This window comes from Malaclemys terrapin, chromosome 10 (assembly GCF_027887155.1).
Source record: "Malaclemys terrapin pileata isolate rMalTer1 chromosome 10, rMalTer1.hap1, whole genome shotgun sequence".
Lineage (NCBI taxonomy): Eukaryota > Metazoa > Chordata > Testudines > Emydidae > Malaclemys > Malaclemys terrapin.
Window position 1 is genome coordinate 27,485,849 of NC_071514.1, and position 19,910 is coordinate 27,505,758.

Consider the following 19,910-nt stretch of genomic DNA (forward strand, 5'->3'; position numbering starts at 1 on the left):
AAAAAACAAACCAAAAAAAGAAACAACTCCAAACTTATTCATTGGATGTTGACACTGTCACTTGTACACCTCTAAAAATTTTTAATATTCCTGTTTTATTTATAAAACAAAACACCAATGGCTTAGAATATACTCCACATACTTTGGACTCCAAAGTAGTTCTAAAGTCTATAGCAGTCTTCTCTAATATGATCTGACTCTAAAGGTAGGCTCTTGAGGTTACTATAGTTCTGTGATTAATTCAGCCACTGCAGAAAAACTAATTTGTCAAGTCTGTTTCAGAATCCTTTTTAAAATATTTGCACTTTAACTTCAAGTTCTTTTTAGAAATGCCTCTTGTTTGTAAGTTGTTTAAAACTGCAGTTTCAGGCCTCTGAGAGCTGAACTGTATAACTTATTCCTAGAACCTATGATTTTTTTGTAACCTTGCTCTTTGTAATAAAGCTTTTGATCATTTTTATAACTATGAAAATTATATCCGTAAGTCCCAACTAAGAAGAATGCTAAGGTTACTGTTTGCATGTATGGAAATGTACAATGAAGCTCCCTCATGGGCATTGAATTAAGACTTGTTTTCGGACAAATGATTATAAAATAGAAAATAATGAAGCTAAACTGAAAAACTCTTATGAGTGTGAACATTCTTGTTCAACTCAATCCTCCTTCACAGTGTTCACTAAGCTTGTGAACTTTAAACAATAATCATATCTAAAGAATGCTCTACATTGGGGCCTTAAGCATTTTATCGCATTAAATATTTCACTTGCAAAACATTGCAGTAAATATATTTTGTTGTAGCACACTTAAAGGTGACCTAGCTTTAAATATTTGAAGAAATGCTTGAAAACAAGTCAGTTTGTTTATACAGCAGGCACTGCCAGTAGACTTAAGCAACAATGGTATAAGAAGTCATGGAAATGGTGCTTTCCATGGAGCATCAGCATTTGACCCTTGCTGTCCTGGTTCTTCATCCCGAACTGCAATTTATGGGCATCAGGCTGGTGCTGGCCCAAGCCAACCAATAGCAATAGATGGATATGGAACAAGCATGGTTGCACAGCCCCAGCCCCAACCTCCTGCTCAGGCCTCGCTCTCATCATGTCGACATTATATGCACTCTCCTTGTAAGTACACTTACTCTACCTATAAATATACTTGTTTGAAATACAAAACAGGAAAACATAACTTCCCTGACAACTTTGGTTATACCGTCCTCTTGATTAGGCCTTAGAACCAGCATTCCTAAATCTACAATAAGAAATATTTTTACTGTTGGTAAACCATCAGGGCCCTTCTGAGAATCCTTGCAGCATGGAGGAATTTAAAATAAACAGATAATCCAGTATGTACTGCTTTGACTGTGCATAAGATACAGAAAAGATGAGGGGTTTTTTTATGTTTATTACTGTGAATTAATGCTGTATCCTAAAAGTACCAACTTTATATAAAAACAAAACAAAAAAATCCTTGAGGTTGAAATAGTGAAAAATGACTTTTAGGGTAAATCATTTTTGTGGTATAATTAAAAGGCAACCTTCCTTTTTTTTAAAAGAGCATTTTTAGCTAAATTGTTTCCCACATAGCACTGTATACAGTTTATTTGAGAAGATTCTAAGACCTGAAATTTGATTATCTAAAGTAACGCATGGGAGTTATTTCTCTTTAGGCTCACTCAGACACACATTAAGTTTTTCAAATTTATACTTCTCAGATTTTTTTTCCCCCTCTGCCTTGTTATTTTATCTTAACTATTCAGTAAATATCAGACTTTAATTTTTTGTTCTCCCCCAGCTTATCTGAGACTGGCAGTCTAGATCCTTTACTGTTCAATCATTTCCTTAGGAAGTAATAATGTTGTCTCTAATTCCTTTTTTTTTTTTTTTTTAAATAAAATGCCACTTCTCTATTTCCTTACTTTGGCCCCCATCTTCCAGTGAGCTCTGCTTGGGCAGACTTATTAAGTCAGTGTGGCTTCTCACAGGCATAAGGATCTACCCATGCAGAGCTAATTGTAGGGTTGGGGCCTTTGTGCCTTTTTTTCTCCATTTCTTTGCCTCTCACAATCCATTTTTAAATAATGTCTTTGAAATTTCATGAGGATAGTATACAAAATTAATCCCTCTTTGAGGGCTGTTGCACACAAAGGGAGACCTATTTAGTGCTTTAGAGTGTGTCTACACTGCAGTGTAAACCCAGAGTTCGAACTCCGGCTCAAGCCTGATCCCCACTTCTGTCTACACACAAATCATGCTGACCCAGGATCCCATGGGGGTTGAGGATCCAAGACAGAGTCGAGCCAGAACCCAGGGTTCAAGTCCTATTGCTTTGCAGTGTAGACACATCCTGACTGGACTCTTACTCTGGGAGTCCACCGTAAGTCTACCATAATCTTGTGGGCTGACTTTCTTTGTCCTCAGGACAGTTAACTTTGGTGGACAGTCAAATTTTCCCAGACTGCATCATGACAAAGGGCTATAGTGACCACTTTTTTTGGGAAGGGACTAGGAAATCTGGGATATGGGTGGTTGCATTAGGGTCTGCATAGTGCAGTGTAGATGCTGGAGCCCCAGGTTGGGACCCAGGGTTCAACTATTCCTAACTTGGGGTTACAAATAAGCTTACTAACTCAAGTTCTGCTAACCCTGGAGTTACATTGCTGTGTTAACATGCACTAAATGTCAGTTGGGGTTTCCAGAGACTTATTTTCTTCAAACAGTGCCAAGTACTCAAAGATGCTTATGTTTTGAGAACAGTCAGGGACATGGATTTGCTAGGAGGCATTGGGTCTTTTATGATGATGATGATGATTATTACCACCACTGTAACATCTAGCAGCCCTAGTCATAAGTCAGGACCCATTGTGCTAGCTGCTGTACAAACAGAACAAAATTCCTTTCCTCTTGTTTCTCTTAATACAATAAGTTTTAAAAAAAGAAGAGGCTGACAGCGTCCTGGTAGTTTTTAATCAGGTGTGTTACATGGATTTTTCCCACACTTTTCTTTTTTTGTCAATATTGCAATTTTGTCAATATTAGCAAGTCGGATTTTACTATTTAAAAAAGATGCTTATTTTTTTCCTCATGCCCATCAGTCCTCTTATGGCAGCCAATTGGTGTGTATCCTTCCATCTCCAGTTATCAAGAAATATCCTATGAAAACTGGCTTTCTGGTTTCAGTTTTTCATTTTGTCTTGCTCATGTACATTGATGGGAAGCTTTGGTTTTTATTTCACTTATTTTGTGAATTTCACATGTTGTTTATTTGTCAGTGCCTGTTAATCATTGTGAAAAGATAAATGCTCGTGTTATCATAAAGCTATTATTTGGATAGAAATAGAGTGCAGTAGAGAACCGGCATGAAGTTATTGTAGTTTCTTATGCATTTGATTGAGAAACTTTACTTAATACATTAAAAATGTATTTTCATTCCAGATGCTTTGACGAGACCTCTTCATCAGTCTTCTGCATGCCCCCACTCTCACGGAAATCCTCCTCCTCAGCCACAGCCTCCACCTCAAGTGGATTATGTTATCCCTCATCCAGTGCATCCCTTTCATCCTTCCATCTCCTCTCATGCCTCTTCTCATCCAGTTCCACCTCCACCTCCACCACCAACTCACCCTTTAGCCAGTGCAGCTGCTCCAATTCCACAGCATCTTCCACCTACACACCAGCCTATTACCCATCATATTCCTGCAACTGCACCTTCAGCACAGAGGCTGCATCCTCATGAAGTGATCCAGAGGATGGAGGTCCAGAGAAGAAGAATGATGCAGCATCCAACGTATGTCATAAATGTTTAGTTATTGTTCTGAGTACATTTAATTCCTTATCCTCGGGTTTTTTAAATGCTGCATGTGACTCTTAATTGTAATACCATGGTTAGTGGACAATTACAATTAAATTGTGGTGAGATGTGAATCTTATTGTCTACCACCACAATTAGCTCTTATATTAGCAGTTGCAATAGAAAAGCCAAGGATTAAGTGAGCACTGAGACTGAACTACCCTCTCACTTGTCAAGATGGCCCCTCTAGGAAAGATCAGAGGTTCCTTAGTGGGGAAGCTTGGGGAAGCTAGTACGTCTGTTGCCCATGCTTTATCTGTCCTGTGAATAAGCAGAGTTCAGTTTCAAGTGCAAGCAATTTGCACTTTTTTATTACCACTAACAGGTAATTTTAAAGCAAACATTAAATGCTAATAATAAGTAATTAGAAGAAATTAATGTTGCTTTCTAATAGGTTAACTGCCCAGCTTCCAAGCAAATCCTTAAATGTTTTTTGCACCGTTGAAGTCAGCAAGACTTTTTTTTTTTTTTAATATAAATTGACACTTTAAAACAAATGAACTGGAGAGTGAGATGGTTTAAAAAAAATCTTGATCTTGTAAATTAGTGTGGATAAAATCACTTTCATTTTCATCTACATTAAAGCAAACATCATTCATCGAAATTTTGACCCCTCCCCCACCCCCATAAAAGTGCTATTGCATGGTGTGACAACAAAAGACTAATTAGGGGGAGCTGTTCAGGGTTTTAAGGTCAAGAATTCTGGACCCATGTTGCTTGTTGAAAGAAATGTAACAATATATATTTTTATACATGTTACTAAATCTTTTAAACAAAAAAAAAAAATAGATCACCAAACTAATTTATTGTTTAACTAAACTAAAAATAAAGAAATACAACTACCAAATCAAAGTCAGTTCAATCAATCAATCTGAATGCTGGATTGGAGTTAAATCATAAAATATGTTAAATCATCAAACTGATGACCAGTCCTTAGAATTCTCCAGAGAATTCTATAAAAAGGTGGCTGTATGTTTGGCTATAAACCCCAACTATAAAATGTTACCAGTTCTAATCAAATCCATGACCTAGATAAATTTTGGTTTCATTATTAAGATCTTAATCAGTTCTAACATCTGAACTACAACCTCAGGCAATTAAGCTTCTTTCTTAGAATTCTGTTATGTAGTGGCTAACCCTTTCCTTCCCACATTTCTCCAAAACACATATTACAATACAGACTTGTATCTTTGATAAGCAGAAGTTTTGACAACTCCTACTTACCAAAAATTACAGATGACCCGTTTCTTGCATCCCAGGTCTTTTAAGTACAGGACACAGAACACACTTGAACAAGTATCTTTCAGACAGTTTTTTAGGGCTGTTTAAATTCAGTAAAATTACTTTCTGGCACCTATCCCTTGTGGGCTTTGAATGCTTATACATCTGTGTGCACAGAATCACATTTTCACACCCTAAAAGTAAAGAATATTAAAAGGCTGGGACACCACCAGCCAATGAAAAGAAAAGAGAAAAATAGGAAAAGGAAAATAACAGGATTTGCTAACTCTACAGCCGTCAGTCTTCTGGACTCTTACGGAATAGGAGCTAGAACTGCAGCCCAGGAGCCAGATAGTTATGTTTCTGGCACAGTGCTTCTTGCTAACAGACTTAGGTGCAGGGAGAGACTGGTCAAAGGCTGGCATACCTATTTGTTGTTGTGAATTACTCTCCCTGATGTTATCACTCTCAGGGTTCTGGAACATCAGTTTTCCCTCAGGTGGCTTGTTGGCCCAAAAGGCAAAGCATCACTGTCTTACTGTTTCAGAGTGGTAGCCGTGTTAGTCCGTATCAATAAAAACAACGAGGAGTCCTTGTGGCACCTTAAAGACTAACACATTTATTTGGGCATAAGCTTTCGTGGGCTAAAACCCACTTCATCAGATGCATGGAGTGGAAAATAGAGGCAGGTATAAATACACAGCACATGAAAAGATGGGAGTTGCCTTACCAAGTTGAGGGGGGGGTCATTGCTAATGAGCCAGTTCAATTACGGCCACCTTCTTATAAATTCTCCAGAGAATTCTAATCAATTCAATTGAATTGGCTTGTTAGCACTGACCCCCCACTTGGTAAGGCAACTCCCATCTTTTCATGTGCTGTGTATTTATACCTGCCTCTGTATTTTCCACTCCATGCATCTGATGAAGGGGGTTTTAGCCCACGGAAGCTTATGCCCAAATAAATGTGTTAGTCTCTAAGGTGCCACAAGGACTCCTCGTTGTCTTACTGTTGATGCTTATAGTTTGCAAATTTTGCTTACTGAGTCTTCCAGTGACTCCAAGGTCTTCAGACAAATCAGGTCCAAGGCCTATCTTGGAGCCATGCAACCTGGCCCAGTCAGTTTTCGAGTAGGTAATCTGTAGCTGGCATTAGTTCAAACCAGTAATTTAAAAACTGCTCAAGGTTTTACATACCACAGAGACTGAAAGTCTGTGATCCCCAGCCTCCCAAAACCAAAAAAATTCCACTTTTTGTCACCAATTTACAGAAAGATCAGTATAAAAAGGCCTGTACAAATAGCTGACTAAACCCTTAGCAATAATCAATTGCTCACCCAACAAAAAAATTCAAGTTAAACAACTTATGACCAATGTCATAACTTCTTGCAACAAGACAATTTACACTAATTTCATAGTTTCTTCTTTTCATAATTTAAGGCCAGAAGGGACTATTAATTTTGTACGCTCAAAAATGCTCATAACCCCTGCAGATGGCTGGCTAAAGCCCTGATGCATGATATGTTATGTCATTGAGTTATAAGGGTTATGAGCATTTTTGAGGGTACTGTAGGCAACCTCATTCTCCCCATGCCCCATGAAGAAAAGGAATGAGCATTGGATCTCGTAGATTCACAGATTCCAAGGCCAGAAGGGACCATCATGACCATCCAGCCTGGCCTCCCACACACACACAGGTCGTAGAATTTCTCTCAGAAGCTGGATTAAACCATATCTTTTAAAAAAAGATATCTAATCTTATTTTAAACTCTGAGCGATGCTGAGTCCACCACCTCCCCACTAAGCTGTTCCAATGTTTCATTTTGCTCCCAGCTAGGAAACTGCATCTTTAATTCAAGATTGATATTTGAAACTAGGCTGATAGGTCAAACAGTTTGTTGTAAAATGTAATCTTGATAGACTGAAGTTACTTTAAAATCTCTCAAGGTGAAACTTTTATTTAAAATTAGGGCTGTCAAGCAATTAAATTAATTATGTTAATAAAATACTATTTATTTAAATATTTTTGGATGTCTGCATTTTCAAATATAAGTGTACAATGCTCACTTTATATTTATTTTTTATTCTAAATATTTGCACTGTAAAAAACAAAAGAAATAGTATTTTTCAGTTCACCTAATACAAGTACTATAGTGCAATCTTTTGATATGAAAGTTGAACTTACAAATGTAGAATTATGTACCCAAAAAAACTGCATTCAAAAATAAAACAATGTAAAACTTTAGAGCCTACAAGTCCTACTTCTTGTTCAGCCGATTGCTCAGACAAATAAGTTTGTTTACATTTACAGTTTGCCAGCTCTTGTTTACAACATAACCTGAAAGTGAGAACAGGTGTTCACATAACACTGTTGTAGCTGATGTCACAAGATATTTACGTGCCAGATACCCTAAAGATTCAGATGCCCCTTTATGCTTCATCCAACATTCCAGAGGACATGTATCCATGCTGATGACGAGTTCTGCTCAACAACGATCCAAAGCAGTGTGGACCAATGCCTGTTTAATTTCATCATCTGAGTCAGATGCCACCAGCAGAAGGTGGCACATTCTATTTTTTTTTTTTTTTTTGGTGGTTCGGGTTCTGGAGTTTCCGCATCAGCGTGTTGCTCTTTTAAGACTTCTGAAAACATGCTTCACGCCTCTTCCCTCTCAGATTTTGGAAGGCACTTCAGATTCTTAAACCTTGGGTTGAATGCTGTAGCTTTCTTTAGAAATCTCACATGGGTACCTTCTTTGCGTTTTGTCAAATTTGCAGTGAAAGAGTTCTTGAAATGAACAACATGTGCTGGGTCATCATCCAAGACTGCTATAACATGAAATATATGACAGAATGCAGGTAAAACAGAGCAGGAGACATAGTTCTCCCCCAAGGAATTCATTTACAAATTTCATTAGTGCATGATTTTTTTTTAACGAGCATCATTAGCGTGGAAGCGTGTTCTCTGGAATGGTGGTTGAAGCATGAAGGGGCATACGAATATTTAACATATCTGGTACGTAAATATCTTGCAATGCCTGCTACAAAAGTGCCATGCGAATGTCTGTTATCACTTGGAGGTGAAGTAAATAAGAAGCGGGCAGCATTATCTCCTGTAAATGTTAACAAACTTGTTTGTCTTAGCGATTGGGTGAACAAGAAGTAGGACTGGGTGGACTTTTAGGCTCTAAAGTTTTACGTTGTTTTGTTTTTGAGTGCAATTATGTAACAAAAAAAATCTACATTTGGAAGTTGCACTTTCACGATAAAGAGATCACACTATAGTACTTGTATGACGTGAACTGAAAAATGCTATTTCTTTTGTTTATAACTTTTACAGTGCAAATATTTGTAATAAAAAATAATATAAAGTGAGCACTGTACACTTCGTATTCTGTGTTGCAACTGAAATCAATATATTTGAAAATACATAAAAAATCCAAAAATATTTATTAAATTTCAATTGGTATTCTGTTGTTTAGCAGTAAGATTAAAACTGCGATTAATCGTGAATAATTTTTTTGAGTTAATTATGTGAGTTAACTGCGATTAATCGACAGCTCTATTTAAAATACAAGATTTTTTTCAAGTTTATACTGTGTAAAGTCTGTATTCTCATAGGCTGTTTCTCTCTCACAAATGACTTTTGATCACTAGCATAAGGAGACGTTCTGGGAGTCATTATAAAGCTGTGTTAACTTTTTTGTTTTTTAAGGAGCAATTTCTCTGCCTATTGTCACAATTCCTTTAGCAAGAACCAAAGAGTTGTGCTAAAGTCTCATTGTGGCACTCTGATGTGAGAAGGTTGAGAATAGAACTTTTAGTTAAGTACACTGTTACTTACTGATTTGGCTATTGACCAGGCAGTTTTCTTATGTCATTCTTCTATAGTAGCGCAGAAAACTTTCAATTCCTGACAGGATAAATTACAGGTTGGTGGTAGCCTTCTTGGGGAAAGTCATCTTTGCTAGAGATTTATGCAGTAAAGCAGCTACCAATAGCTAAGCCACCTGCAAAAAGCACCATCTGGCAAGAGAATGCTACAAGTGGTTGCTTGGACATGAAGCCATTCACCCCATGTTCTGCTTTTGGGAAATGCAAGTTTCTAAACTGACAGAAAAATTAAGTGAAGAGTAAACTTATAGCTGCTACTTCCCCTATAGAGTTGTACGCTTCCAAGCTTTTAAAGTTTTTTAAAAATTTTTCATGACTCCTTTGGAAGTATCAGAAATTGCTGCCTTTTAACCTAGAAAACAGAAGTATTACTTCATGTGAATACTTAAGTACTTTAATCTACCAGGAAGCTGCAGATTACGAATATGGATGACTTTCAGTTGCGAATGTTTCTGGATCTTGACATGTAATGATGAAACTGGATTTTAGATTGGCAAGTGTTTAACCTCATGTTGAAGATTTAGCTATTTTTCTGTAGTCACGTTTGCCAGATAAAGGTTGAATCGTTGTAGCTTGAACTGGTGCTGTCTTGTATTTTAACTCTTAGACGTGCACATGAACGGCCTCCTCCACATCCTCACCGAATGCATCCCAACTATGGTCATGGGCACCATATCCACGTGCCTCAGACAATGTCCTCACATCCTCGACAAGCTCCAGAGAGGTCTGCCTGGTCAGTACTCTTAATTCCTCGTTAGTGTCCTATGCCTTGGTAGGTGCCCATTTATTGGCATTTGTTATATGACCTTTCATCCTGAGAATACATTGATAATGTTGTTTGTGATTTAATTTAACAAACTGCCAAGTGCATGTGCAGGATAAAATGTGTTAAAGTGCCATTTTTTGCTACTGGCCAATTTAAACATTTCCTGTTTGCTTTTACAAATGCCAGCAAATATCTACCATTTTTTAAAAGTGCTTATACAGTTGAACTGTTTTGGTACCAGTTATTGCAAATAAAAGGAGCTCAACTCTTGTGTATTGGCAAAAAGGAATTTATACAAAACATTCTTTTGAAGTTAAAAGTTGAGACCTTTTGAGATATAAGCTAATTTACCTTTCCTCTTTATCTGTGACTGAATTTTTATTTAAAAACATTTGCATCTGTTATGTAGTAAAACAGTAGACTTTAACTGAACTTTAACTTCTGAGCTTGGTCTACTCATAAACTATTAAACCTGTAACTTTTCTGTTTTTTCGGTTTTTCTGTTGTGTTGTTAAAATGGATTTCCACTCCTAGTAACCTGTGGTTTACAGTGGCTAGATAGCTCTGGAAATTCTAGAACTTTGCTACCTTGATCTAAGATAATAGATCAAATCCATTGGGCAACTTCCTGTAACCGCAGTGATTAATGGAATGGTGACCTGCAGAGGACTTATTGTATGAAAACACAGGATTCCAAATCAGTAATAGAGTAGTTGTGCATAACACATGATTTCTGAGTTAAGTCTGTACTGGTATTTGTTGTTGTGTTTTGGGTTTTTTTTTGTTTTTTTTATTTAATTTTTAAACCAATTGCTTAGTCCCAAACACATTATTTGAACCAATGATGGGATTACAGAACTGATTTAATGGAAAGTATTTATTTTAAAGTAATTAATCTTTTATTTAAAATGTCCTTTATGCGTGTGTTTTAGAAGCCATGATATAAATTTCCAAAACAGTAGAGATATAGCTAGAGGGCAAAAAGTAACTAGGTTAAAATGTTTAATTTTGCTTATGTGGCAGGGAACTGGGAATTGAAGCTGGAGTGGCTGCAGCTACTTATCCGCCGGGCCCATTGCACCCTCATTTGGCACACTACCATGCACCTCCTCGACTTCATCACTTACAAATAGGGGCTCTTCCTTTAATGGTAAGGAGATAATTTGTGGAAACTCATATGGTAGCTAATCATTACCCGTGACTTCTTAAAGAATTTCTCCTCTTTTGTACAAGGTTTGTTACATTTAAATTGGATATGTATAGAATTTTACAAATGGTGGTTCAACTGAACAAATGAAGAAAAATCTATTTAATTGACTTATGTATTGATACTAAATGGGAAGCTAGATCAGACTTGCATTAATTGAATAAAATACATTTAGGACAGTAACATTTCTAACTTCAGCCTTGTAAATAGAAGACATCTGAATGAAATTGTCTCTTGCATAATAATGCATTGACCCTCTGCATCTGATTTTAAAGTTCAGATCTTACTGTAACTGGTGTCACAGTACTTAACTTTCTAAGCAGCATGTGAGAATTAGTATTGATGCTTATTTTATAGCTTACCTTGCAGCACAGTAGGAGTTAAATCTTAGTTCTTCTTCGAGTAGTGTCCCTATGGGCGCTCCACTGCGCTGCTAATCGGAGAACTTTTATAGCTGTCATCCCGCCTACGCATGCACTGCTCCCTGCCTGCCATGAGGCTACTTTCTTTGCTTCATTTACATTTTATTTTGGCCATTGCCTTGGAAAAAAAATTTTTTTTTTGTCTTCTGTGGACCCCCTGAAGGGGGGATGCTCCTGGATAAGGGTATGCCCAGCTTTCAGGGCTTCAAAAATTGCCTCAGTTGCAAAGAATCTATTCCAGTCACTGATGGACTTGTGCTAGCAACTGAAGCCAAGATCTAGGAAGGACAGGGAACTGAGGCTCAAACTCCTACTTATGGAATTAGCTGTTCAACCTCTGGAGTCCCGATGGGAGCCCTCACTGCAACTGTCCACCTCAAAGGGGGTGAGTTCAGAGACATGCCTGCTAGCCACTCGCATAAGACCTCTAAGAAAAGGTCCGTGAGTCCCCATAGCAATCCCTGATTGAGCTGAAAACGATTCTTGACTTAGCTTCAGTGCCATTGGTACCAATTATACAGACTATCTAAATCTGATACCCAGGACACGCATGTTTTTGAACCGAGAGGGCAAGTCGGAATGCCTAAAGACCCAATGGGCACAGGCAAAGAAGCATCGGTACCTCAGGAGGATGAGAAACATAGAAGATTCACTCCAGGGAAGACTGTTGGTACAGTCATCAACATTGGTACCGCCAATGATATGCCAGGCACCAACAGAGCTTGCTATCAGGTCGGCGTTTCCAATGCTGTCAGTACAAGCCTCTCTGCACCGACAGGCTCCACCAGTAGTGATGCCCTCTGCACCAACAGATTTCTGGTGCACAATGAATTTTTTGGGGTCTGACGCACCAGTTTCTTCTGTGCTCATTACTGGGGCCCCGGTAATAAGTTCACCCAGACCCCTTGTCTCACCAACAACCTCCTGCCATGCATCACCCCTTTCGTCGTCAGAGTCAGAAATTGACCAAGACCTAGCTTACTAATGCTCTTCTCGCTCAAGATATGGAGCCCAGTTTCACTATGGACACCAGGCATACCAACCCTCTGACGTGCAGCCTCCCTGGTTTGGGCAACCGTGGTACCAACCACCGGTTCCCTTACCATCATAATGGCTGTACTGGCAGGCCCGAAGGGGCAGGGGGTTGGACTAGATGACCTCCTGAGGTCCCTTCCAACCCTGAGATTCTATGATTCTAACAGGTCTCCATCACTACTAGTATGGTCTATCAGCAGCCAAGAAAGTACTCTTCTTCAGCTGCTGTCTCGAGGGCCTCAGCTCCCCAACCAGGGAAGGGAGGAACCAGAGGCCAAAGTTGAGGAGGAAGTCACTTCTCCAGCCCCCTTCTCATCATTGTCACCAGATGAGACAGTGATGCCCCCTCTGCCATCAGTGGAGGACGACTTTAAACTGTTCCAGGGTTTGGCATAGAGGGTGGCAGAGGGACTCCAAATACCTTTACAAGAGGTGTCTGAGTCATCACAAGCTGGTGGACATTCTACACTCCTCCACCTCCTCCAGAGCAGCCTTCCCTATTAATGAGGATCTACTGGACCCTGCCGACACGATATGGCAGACCCCCGCACCAACTTGTAAGAGGGCGGACAAGAAATATTATGTGCCAGCAAAGGACATGGAATTCCTGTTCTCACACCTGACTCCCAATTCGATCACGGGACTGAAAGCACCTGGACTTGTTTGGCAGGAAGGACTATTCCTCAGCTACCCTTCAATTCAGCGTGGCAAACAATCAAGCCTTGTGGGCTAACTATGAGTATCAGAACTATGTGACGTTTAGTTCTTTTATTGAACAACTCCCCTATTCTTACAAGGACCAATTTAAAACCTTGATTAATGAGGGCCAACTGGTGGCAAAAAGTCTCTCCAATCTGCACTTGATGCAGCTGACACGGTGGCACATTCTATTTATACTGCCATTGTGATGAGATGGGCCTCGTGGTTTCCTCTCTCCAGCTTCCGCAAGGAGGTCCAAACAACGGTGGAGGACCTCCCCTTTGAGGGGGACAGAATTATTTGCTGAACAGACTGATGCCTCCCTCCACATGATAAAAGATTCAAGGGCCACTCTTCGATCACTCAGTATCCATACACCTGGGTATTAAAGAAAGTACAGCCCGCAGCCACCATTCAAGTTTTGCTCACAATATTCATCTCCGTACTCATCCCAGTATCCATCGCAATATGCACAGAGATCATATGAATCTGAGGAAGAAGCCCAGGTTCTCCATACAAAAGATGTCGGGATCTCAGCAAACTTCCTTTCAGTCCTCCACCTTGAAGAGACAGTTTTGACGGGTTGGTTGAGGTGTCTGTAGAACACTCACCTAATTTCATGCTAGAAAACCCCACCTGTCCCTTCGGAGATTGGCTCACCCTGTTCCACAGCACCTGGGAATGGATAACCTCTGGCAAATGGGTGTTGGAGATCATCCGGGATAAACACTGCATCCATTTTTCCTCCCTCCCCCTTCCCATACCCCTTTCCCTGTCCCTCTTCAGGGATCCTTTTCACAAGCGCCTGCTAAAACAGGAGATAAACCACCTCTTCAGCACAAGAGCCATAGATCCAGTGCCCACACCTCTAAGGAGCAGACACTTCTACGTCTGATACTTCCTGAAAAAAAAAAAGGGGGGGGGTTGGAGACCCATACTGGACCTCAGAACACTCAGCAAGTTTATCGAGGCTGAGAAGTTAAAGATGGTTACGTTATCTACCATCGTTCCAGCGTTAGAAAAAGGAGACTGGTTCTCAGCCGTTGACCTCCATGATGCTTATTTTTCACAACTTGATCGTACCGAGCCACAGACATTACCTCAGGTTCATGCTAGGTCAAGACCACTACCAATATGGAGTACTCCCTTTCGGCCTCTCTTCGGCCCCCAGAGTATTCTCCAAGGTCCTCTCAGTAGTGGCAGCCCACTTACACTCTCAAAGCATCATGATTTATCCTTACCTGGATGATTGCCTTCTCAGGGCATGGTCCTTTGCAGAGGCCCAGCGAGTCACTCAGACCACACTGGACCTGTTTCAGAATCTGGGCCTACTGAGCAATGAACAAAAATCAACATTAACACCAGTACAGAGGCTAGAATTCATAGGAGCCGACCTTGACTCCATTCAGGCGGAAGCGCTCCTCCCACATCACACATTTCTCAGTCTCTCCTCACTGATAGACAGTACAATCCAGCTCCCAAATTTTGGCTAAACGTTGCCTCCAGCTCCTGGGGCACACGCTTTGGGCACATCGGTTATTGCTTATGTAGACTATACATGAGACGCCTCCAGGCACGGTTTGGTTTGATTTACAGGCCAAACACAGACTTACATAAATGACTATCAATGCCCACCAGGGTCAAGCAATGCTTGGACTGGTGGAAGGACCCAGTAAACGTCTGTATGGGAATCCTATTTGTTCAGTCTTCCCCATCTCTACTCCTGACCACCGATGCATATCAGGCATATATCTCCGCTCATTCATCTTCCAGCCTTCTATCCCAAACCTCAGCAGGATAATAGAGAAGCCATCTTCCATACGCTCGATATGAGGAAAGCCTTGGCCTTTTATTTGGAGAGGACAAGAGCCTTCTGAAAATATGAGACTCGTCCTCTCCATTGTCGATAGATCAAAAGGTACAACGATTTTAGCTCCGAGGCTCTCTAAGTGGGTCTTGGACTGTAAACTCTGTTACCAGTTGTGTAACGCAACACCCCCATCTTCAGTACACATGCATTCTATGAGGTCAGTTTCCTTGTCCATTGCCTTCTCCAAGGGTATCCCTATATCGGAAATCTGCAGAGCAGCTACCTGGACATCTTCACATACCTGTGCAGAACACTATGCCATCCTGGGGGATTCTGTTGCAGATGCCAGAATCAGTGCTATCATCCATATCAGACTCTACTTTGAAGTCCCAACCTCCAGTGGTGGGCACTGCCTGGCAGTTCCCTACAGTGGAACACCCAGAGGGATACTACTCAAAGAAGTTTTTACTCACCTTGTGCAGTAACGGTTGTTCTTCGAGATATGTGTCCCTATGGGTGCTCCACGACCCACCCTCCTCCTCTGTACTTTGGAGTTCTAATAGTTGACTCTGCGGTAGAGAAGGAACTGAGGAGGGAATGCCTGTGCATGCTGGTTAGCCTTGTGGCAGGCGGGGAGCAGTGTATGCACGGGCAGGACAGATTGCTACCAAAGTTCTCCCATCAGCAGCACAGGGACACAGACACACCTACAGGGGAGCACCCATAGGGGGACACGTCTCGAAGAACTATTGTTACTGCACAAGGTGAGTAACTTCTTCATTTGGCTATACAGTATTTCAAGATAACTTTGGGTGTCAAGTGAGCCATTTCTTAAGGGACATCATTAAAATGGAGATACAGCACATAATTTCTGTTGCATAAGAACAGTGGCATGGGGAGGTAAAAATATTGAAGTTGGAGCATAAATTTCCCTTGTTTTGCTAAATTAAAACATCTGTTTACTTATTGATTTGATTTTTTTATCATCTAAAAGTGGGTATCCTAGGCACCCTTGCTGTATATAAAAAAATAAAGTCTAGGGGTGAGTAGAGAACTTGCAAATTTTTGGAATAATAGTTCTTCCCTTTTATAACTTGTTCTTACATTGCTTAAGGCTTTGCTAGTTAACTAACATGGTAAAATCTTCCAGTACTTCGATGACATATCAAGATTCCTATTGCACTGATGCACAGTTAGCATACTGTGAGGTGAACCAGTTACTTGTTGGAATGTATGAAAGTAACAGATGACTAGTTCTGTCAATAGTGCAACCTAATTTTTTGAGCAGTATGTATAATTCCTTATTTTAATATGTTCAGCAATGTACTGGTTACTGCACAGTCTATTCATGTGTGTGTGTGTGTGTGTGTGTGTGTATATGTATGTATATATATATATATATATATATATTCATTAATTAGTTTTTAATCTGTGTTGCATGGATCATTTATACTGGGGTAGCCAAATTTAGTGATCCTGCGAGCTGCACGAGACAATCTTCAGACGTTCAAGAGCCAGAGTGCGCCTGACAGGGCTTGGGGCTTCAGCCTTGCAGCGGGGTGGTGGGGATAGGGGCTTCAGTCTTGCTTCTGCTGAAGCCCAAAGCCCTGGCAGGCACGCCTCACAGGGCTGAAGCCCCAAGACCCCCCTCCCCACAGAGCAGAAACACTTAACCCCACCAGTGTGCTGCAGGGCAGAAGCCCTGAGCTGCCTCCTGCGCTCCCTCCCAGGCTGGTAGGCAGAGAATTGGGGGTGGGGCTCTGTAAACCCCACTTTAACTGTAAAAGAGGCGCCTGTAGCTCACAAGCCACGTTTGGCCACTCGTGATCTATACAAATCCTAATTCTTTATCATGTGATTTTTAAATTAGGTTAATGATCTTCAATAGGACAAAACAATTATATTTTCCTCCTTTTTTTATGCCAGATCATAGGTAACATACATGAATAACTTCAGTTACTTTCAATGCATAGATTCCTAATGTGTAGGTCTACTGTAATAGTCCAGTAATCTATTCAGGCGTCAAAGGGAATAAGATTCATGTTCTTTATGCATCTTTGTTCCAGCTTATAACTACAAGACTAACAAATTTTGGGGAGCGGCGGGAGAGGTCTGGCAAACTTTAACTCTCATCCTAACCCTTTAGAATTCCAGAGACCCTCAGCTTTTCATCACATGCTGCATAGAATTTATAATTTTAACAAATTTTATGAACTTATTGTATATTCATTATTCATTTACATATACAGGTGAAACCCTGTAGGTCTATGGCTCCAGCTAAAATGTCACATGACCTAATATTTCATAGAATCATAGAATCATAGAATATCAGAGTTGGAAGGGACCTCAAGAGGTCATCTAGTCCAACCCCCTGCTCAAAGCAGGACCAATTCCCAGCTAAATCATCCCAGCCAGGGCTTTGTCAAGCCGGGCCTTAAAAACCTCCAAGGAAGGAGACTCCACCACCTCCCTAGGTAACGCATTCCAGTGTTTCACCACCCTCCTAGTGAAATAGTTTTTCCTGATATCCAACCTGGACCTCCCCCACTGCAACTTGAGACCATTGCTCCTTGTTCTTTCCACCACCTTTAGCAGCACCATATAAATCTTGCCCTGTAGTTTCCACTCCCAAGGCTTGTAAAAGATACCTGCTGAACCTACAAAGAAAAGGTGCAAGACCTTTCTCCACATAGATGACCTTTCATCCATCAGCTTGTAGAAGCAGTTAAAGGAAAAGCGCCAGGGGTTAATTACAGAAAAGTGTGTGGGTTTTTTGTGATCTAATTCCAGTAGGACAGTTTATGGGGTTGAAGGGTTTAGTAAGGGGTATAAGATGTTAATTGCTTGTATTTTTGAGGGTCCTAATGTGATATACAAAGTGCTTGCAGCCTGCCTTAAAGTGCATACTTGTGCATTAGTTTAAGCAGCTGTGCTCCTTCTGTCACCATTTGGTGGTTGAGGATTAAGCAACACTGCTATAAAAAAAACTATGGTGGTCTGAGGTGTTTTGGGTCCTTTGAACCTTGCTGCAGATAGGAGACTACTTGGTAAAGTTAACATCGTGGATGGAGTTTTTAAATCTCAAAAGTGTTAGGATGACCTGTGACAGATGAATGTGAAGGGAGAAGTCTAGAGCCCTGGTAGTGGTAATCATGCTTTGAATTCAGTGCATATAATGAACCACAATGATGCATGGTATGCATGAAGTTGGGGGGAGGGAGGGTTTGGACATTGCTGTCTGCTCTAGCAGGGATAATGTTGTTCAAGTGGTGAGTCCTCCTAGTTGCCGCTACCTCAGAGGGTAGCATTGGATTGCTGCTGTTCTGCCTATAGATCTCTCTTGTGGGGTGCTACAAGTTTTGTTTCTACAACCCTTCTGTTTAATCTGAGGCCATTGAGGGAGAAGTAGTGAAGTAGTTCGGGCTGCAGTGCCAGGAGAATTCTGACAGCGGTCAACTCTAAAACTTTAATTGGGTCCAGGTGATATACTCTTTGTTGTGTCTAATCTACGTTCGGTTTTGGATGAGGGCTGAAATTCCAATCCAGACAAAAAGATAGTGGTGGTAGCTGTCTGGGTCTAGCGAAAGAAAAAGGATTTTCCCACCTTTTGTTAGCAAGATGTTTAGAGGCACTTTTGGATTGAGAGAGTTTTAACACAATTGAAAATCAAACTCACTTGAGCGAACACAAATGAAAAACATACTCTCCATATCAAGACGGGACATCTATTTTTTTCTAATATAGATGTGGTCTAAATTTTTGAGGGGCGTTTGGCAGGAATGTTGTTCAGTAGAGAGTTTTTATCTCTGGAACTGACTCCCCCACATATAGAGACAGAGGTAGCGTTTGATCTTCAGTTTGTGCAATGGGGCCTGTCCATCTGTCCTGACCTTTTCTTGAAAATCCACTCTGGGAAAGGTTTGAGACTTCACTGGGGTAGGGACTTCGGCAAATCAACTGATTAATTATTCAGGTGTTGTTGTTTCATATTTTCAGTTTTGTGCAAACAAAGAATTTTATAAGCACTTTGTAGAGATTTCAATGAAGAAATGCTATGGTTGCCATATTATAAGAGCAATAAGGGATGGAAGATTGGGAAGGGCAAGCAAAAAATGTCAAAAATGAAGGGTAGCGGAATCCTTAATCTCTTTGTAACAGTAGCAAATCTTAGTTCAACAAGGCAATCTTGGCAAAATGGGAGTCAGGGAGGAGGGTAAAGAATGAGTATAAGGGAAAATTATATTGGCTGCAAATAAACATTTTAAATTATTCAGATTGGCTTTGAAGTTCCCATTCATCTCAGTGATATGGGATGGGGCAGAGACAGAAGTAATTTTTGCATTGGAAAAGGTTAAGTAGGAATTTTTAAAATAACACTAAGATTCTACAGGAAACAGCAGAAATTATGATTACGGAATCAAACTGTTCTTTGCTCAAATTTGCTATGGCCCTGCTCAAATAAAGTACATAATTTATAATATGTAAATAAAAGCAGGCTCAGGAATGTATGGATATGGGAGAGACTAGCATGAAGAAAAGAGGATGTGAGAGAGAAACTGTGGGAGTAGATTTTTTCACTGTATTTTAGTTCCCTGTTTATGTATTTTGGTCATAATATGCTTTAAGGATTGTACTTCTACATGCACTAAACGTCACTGCATGGCAATGGGCTAGAAGGCCACTGAGCCTTGATGGAAATTATCAAGTTGCTTTGGGAATTCTGCTGCTTTTGAAAGATATTGCTGTTTTCCCTCATCAGTTTGTAGTTGCCAACATAATCACTTAATGGTATGCTACATTAGGTGACAGCCTGTTCTGAATGTGTAATAGGTCTGGTTGATTTTCACAAAAAGAACTGCCTCAAAGTACAACATTTATTTTTGGCCTGAAATCAACTTTTTGTTTCTCCTTAAAGGATTGCGAATACAGATCCCCACATGTGGTATGTAGGTATGCTCTATATGGAAAGCAGAAACTTTCTCTAAAGCAAAAACAGTGGAGTCCTTATGGC

General features: G+C 40.2%; 1 protein-coding gene across 3 annotated transcripts in view; it reads left to right on the plus strand.

The window, feature by feature from the left end:
• Positions 1-19,910, plus strand: part of RNF111 (ring finger protein 111) — a 79,701-nt gene that overhangs the window by 41,979 nt on the left and 17,812 nt on the right. For all 3 annotated transcript variants that reach the window (XM_054042146.1, XM_054042144.1, XM_054042145.1), the window contains exons 7-10: positions 869-1,124; positions 3,432-3,783; positions 9,568-9,693; positions 10,750-10,876. In XM_054042146.1, the coding sequence (XP_053898121.1) occupies positions 869-1,124; positions 3,432-3,783; positions 9,568-9,693; positions 10,750-10,876 (861 nt within the window). The remainder of the gene's footprint in view (positions 1-868; positions 1,125-3,431; positions 3,784-9,567; positions 9,694-10,749; positions 10,877-19,910) is intronic.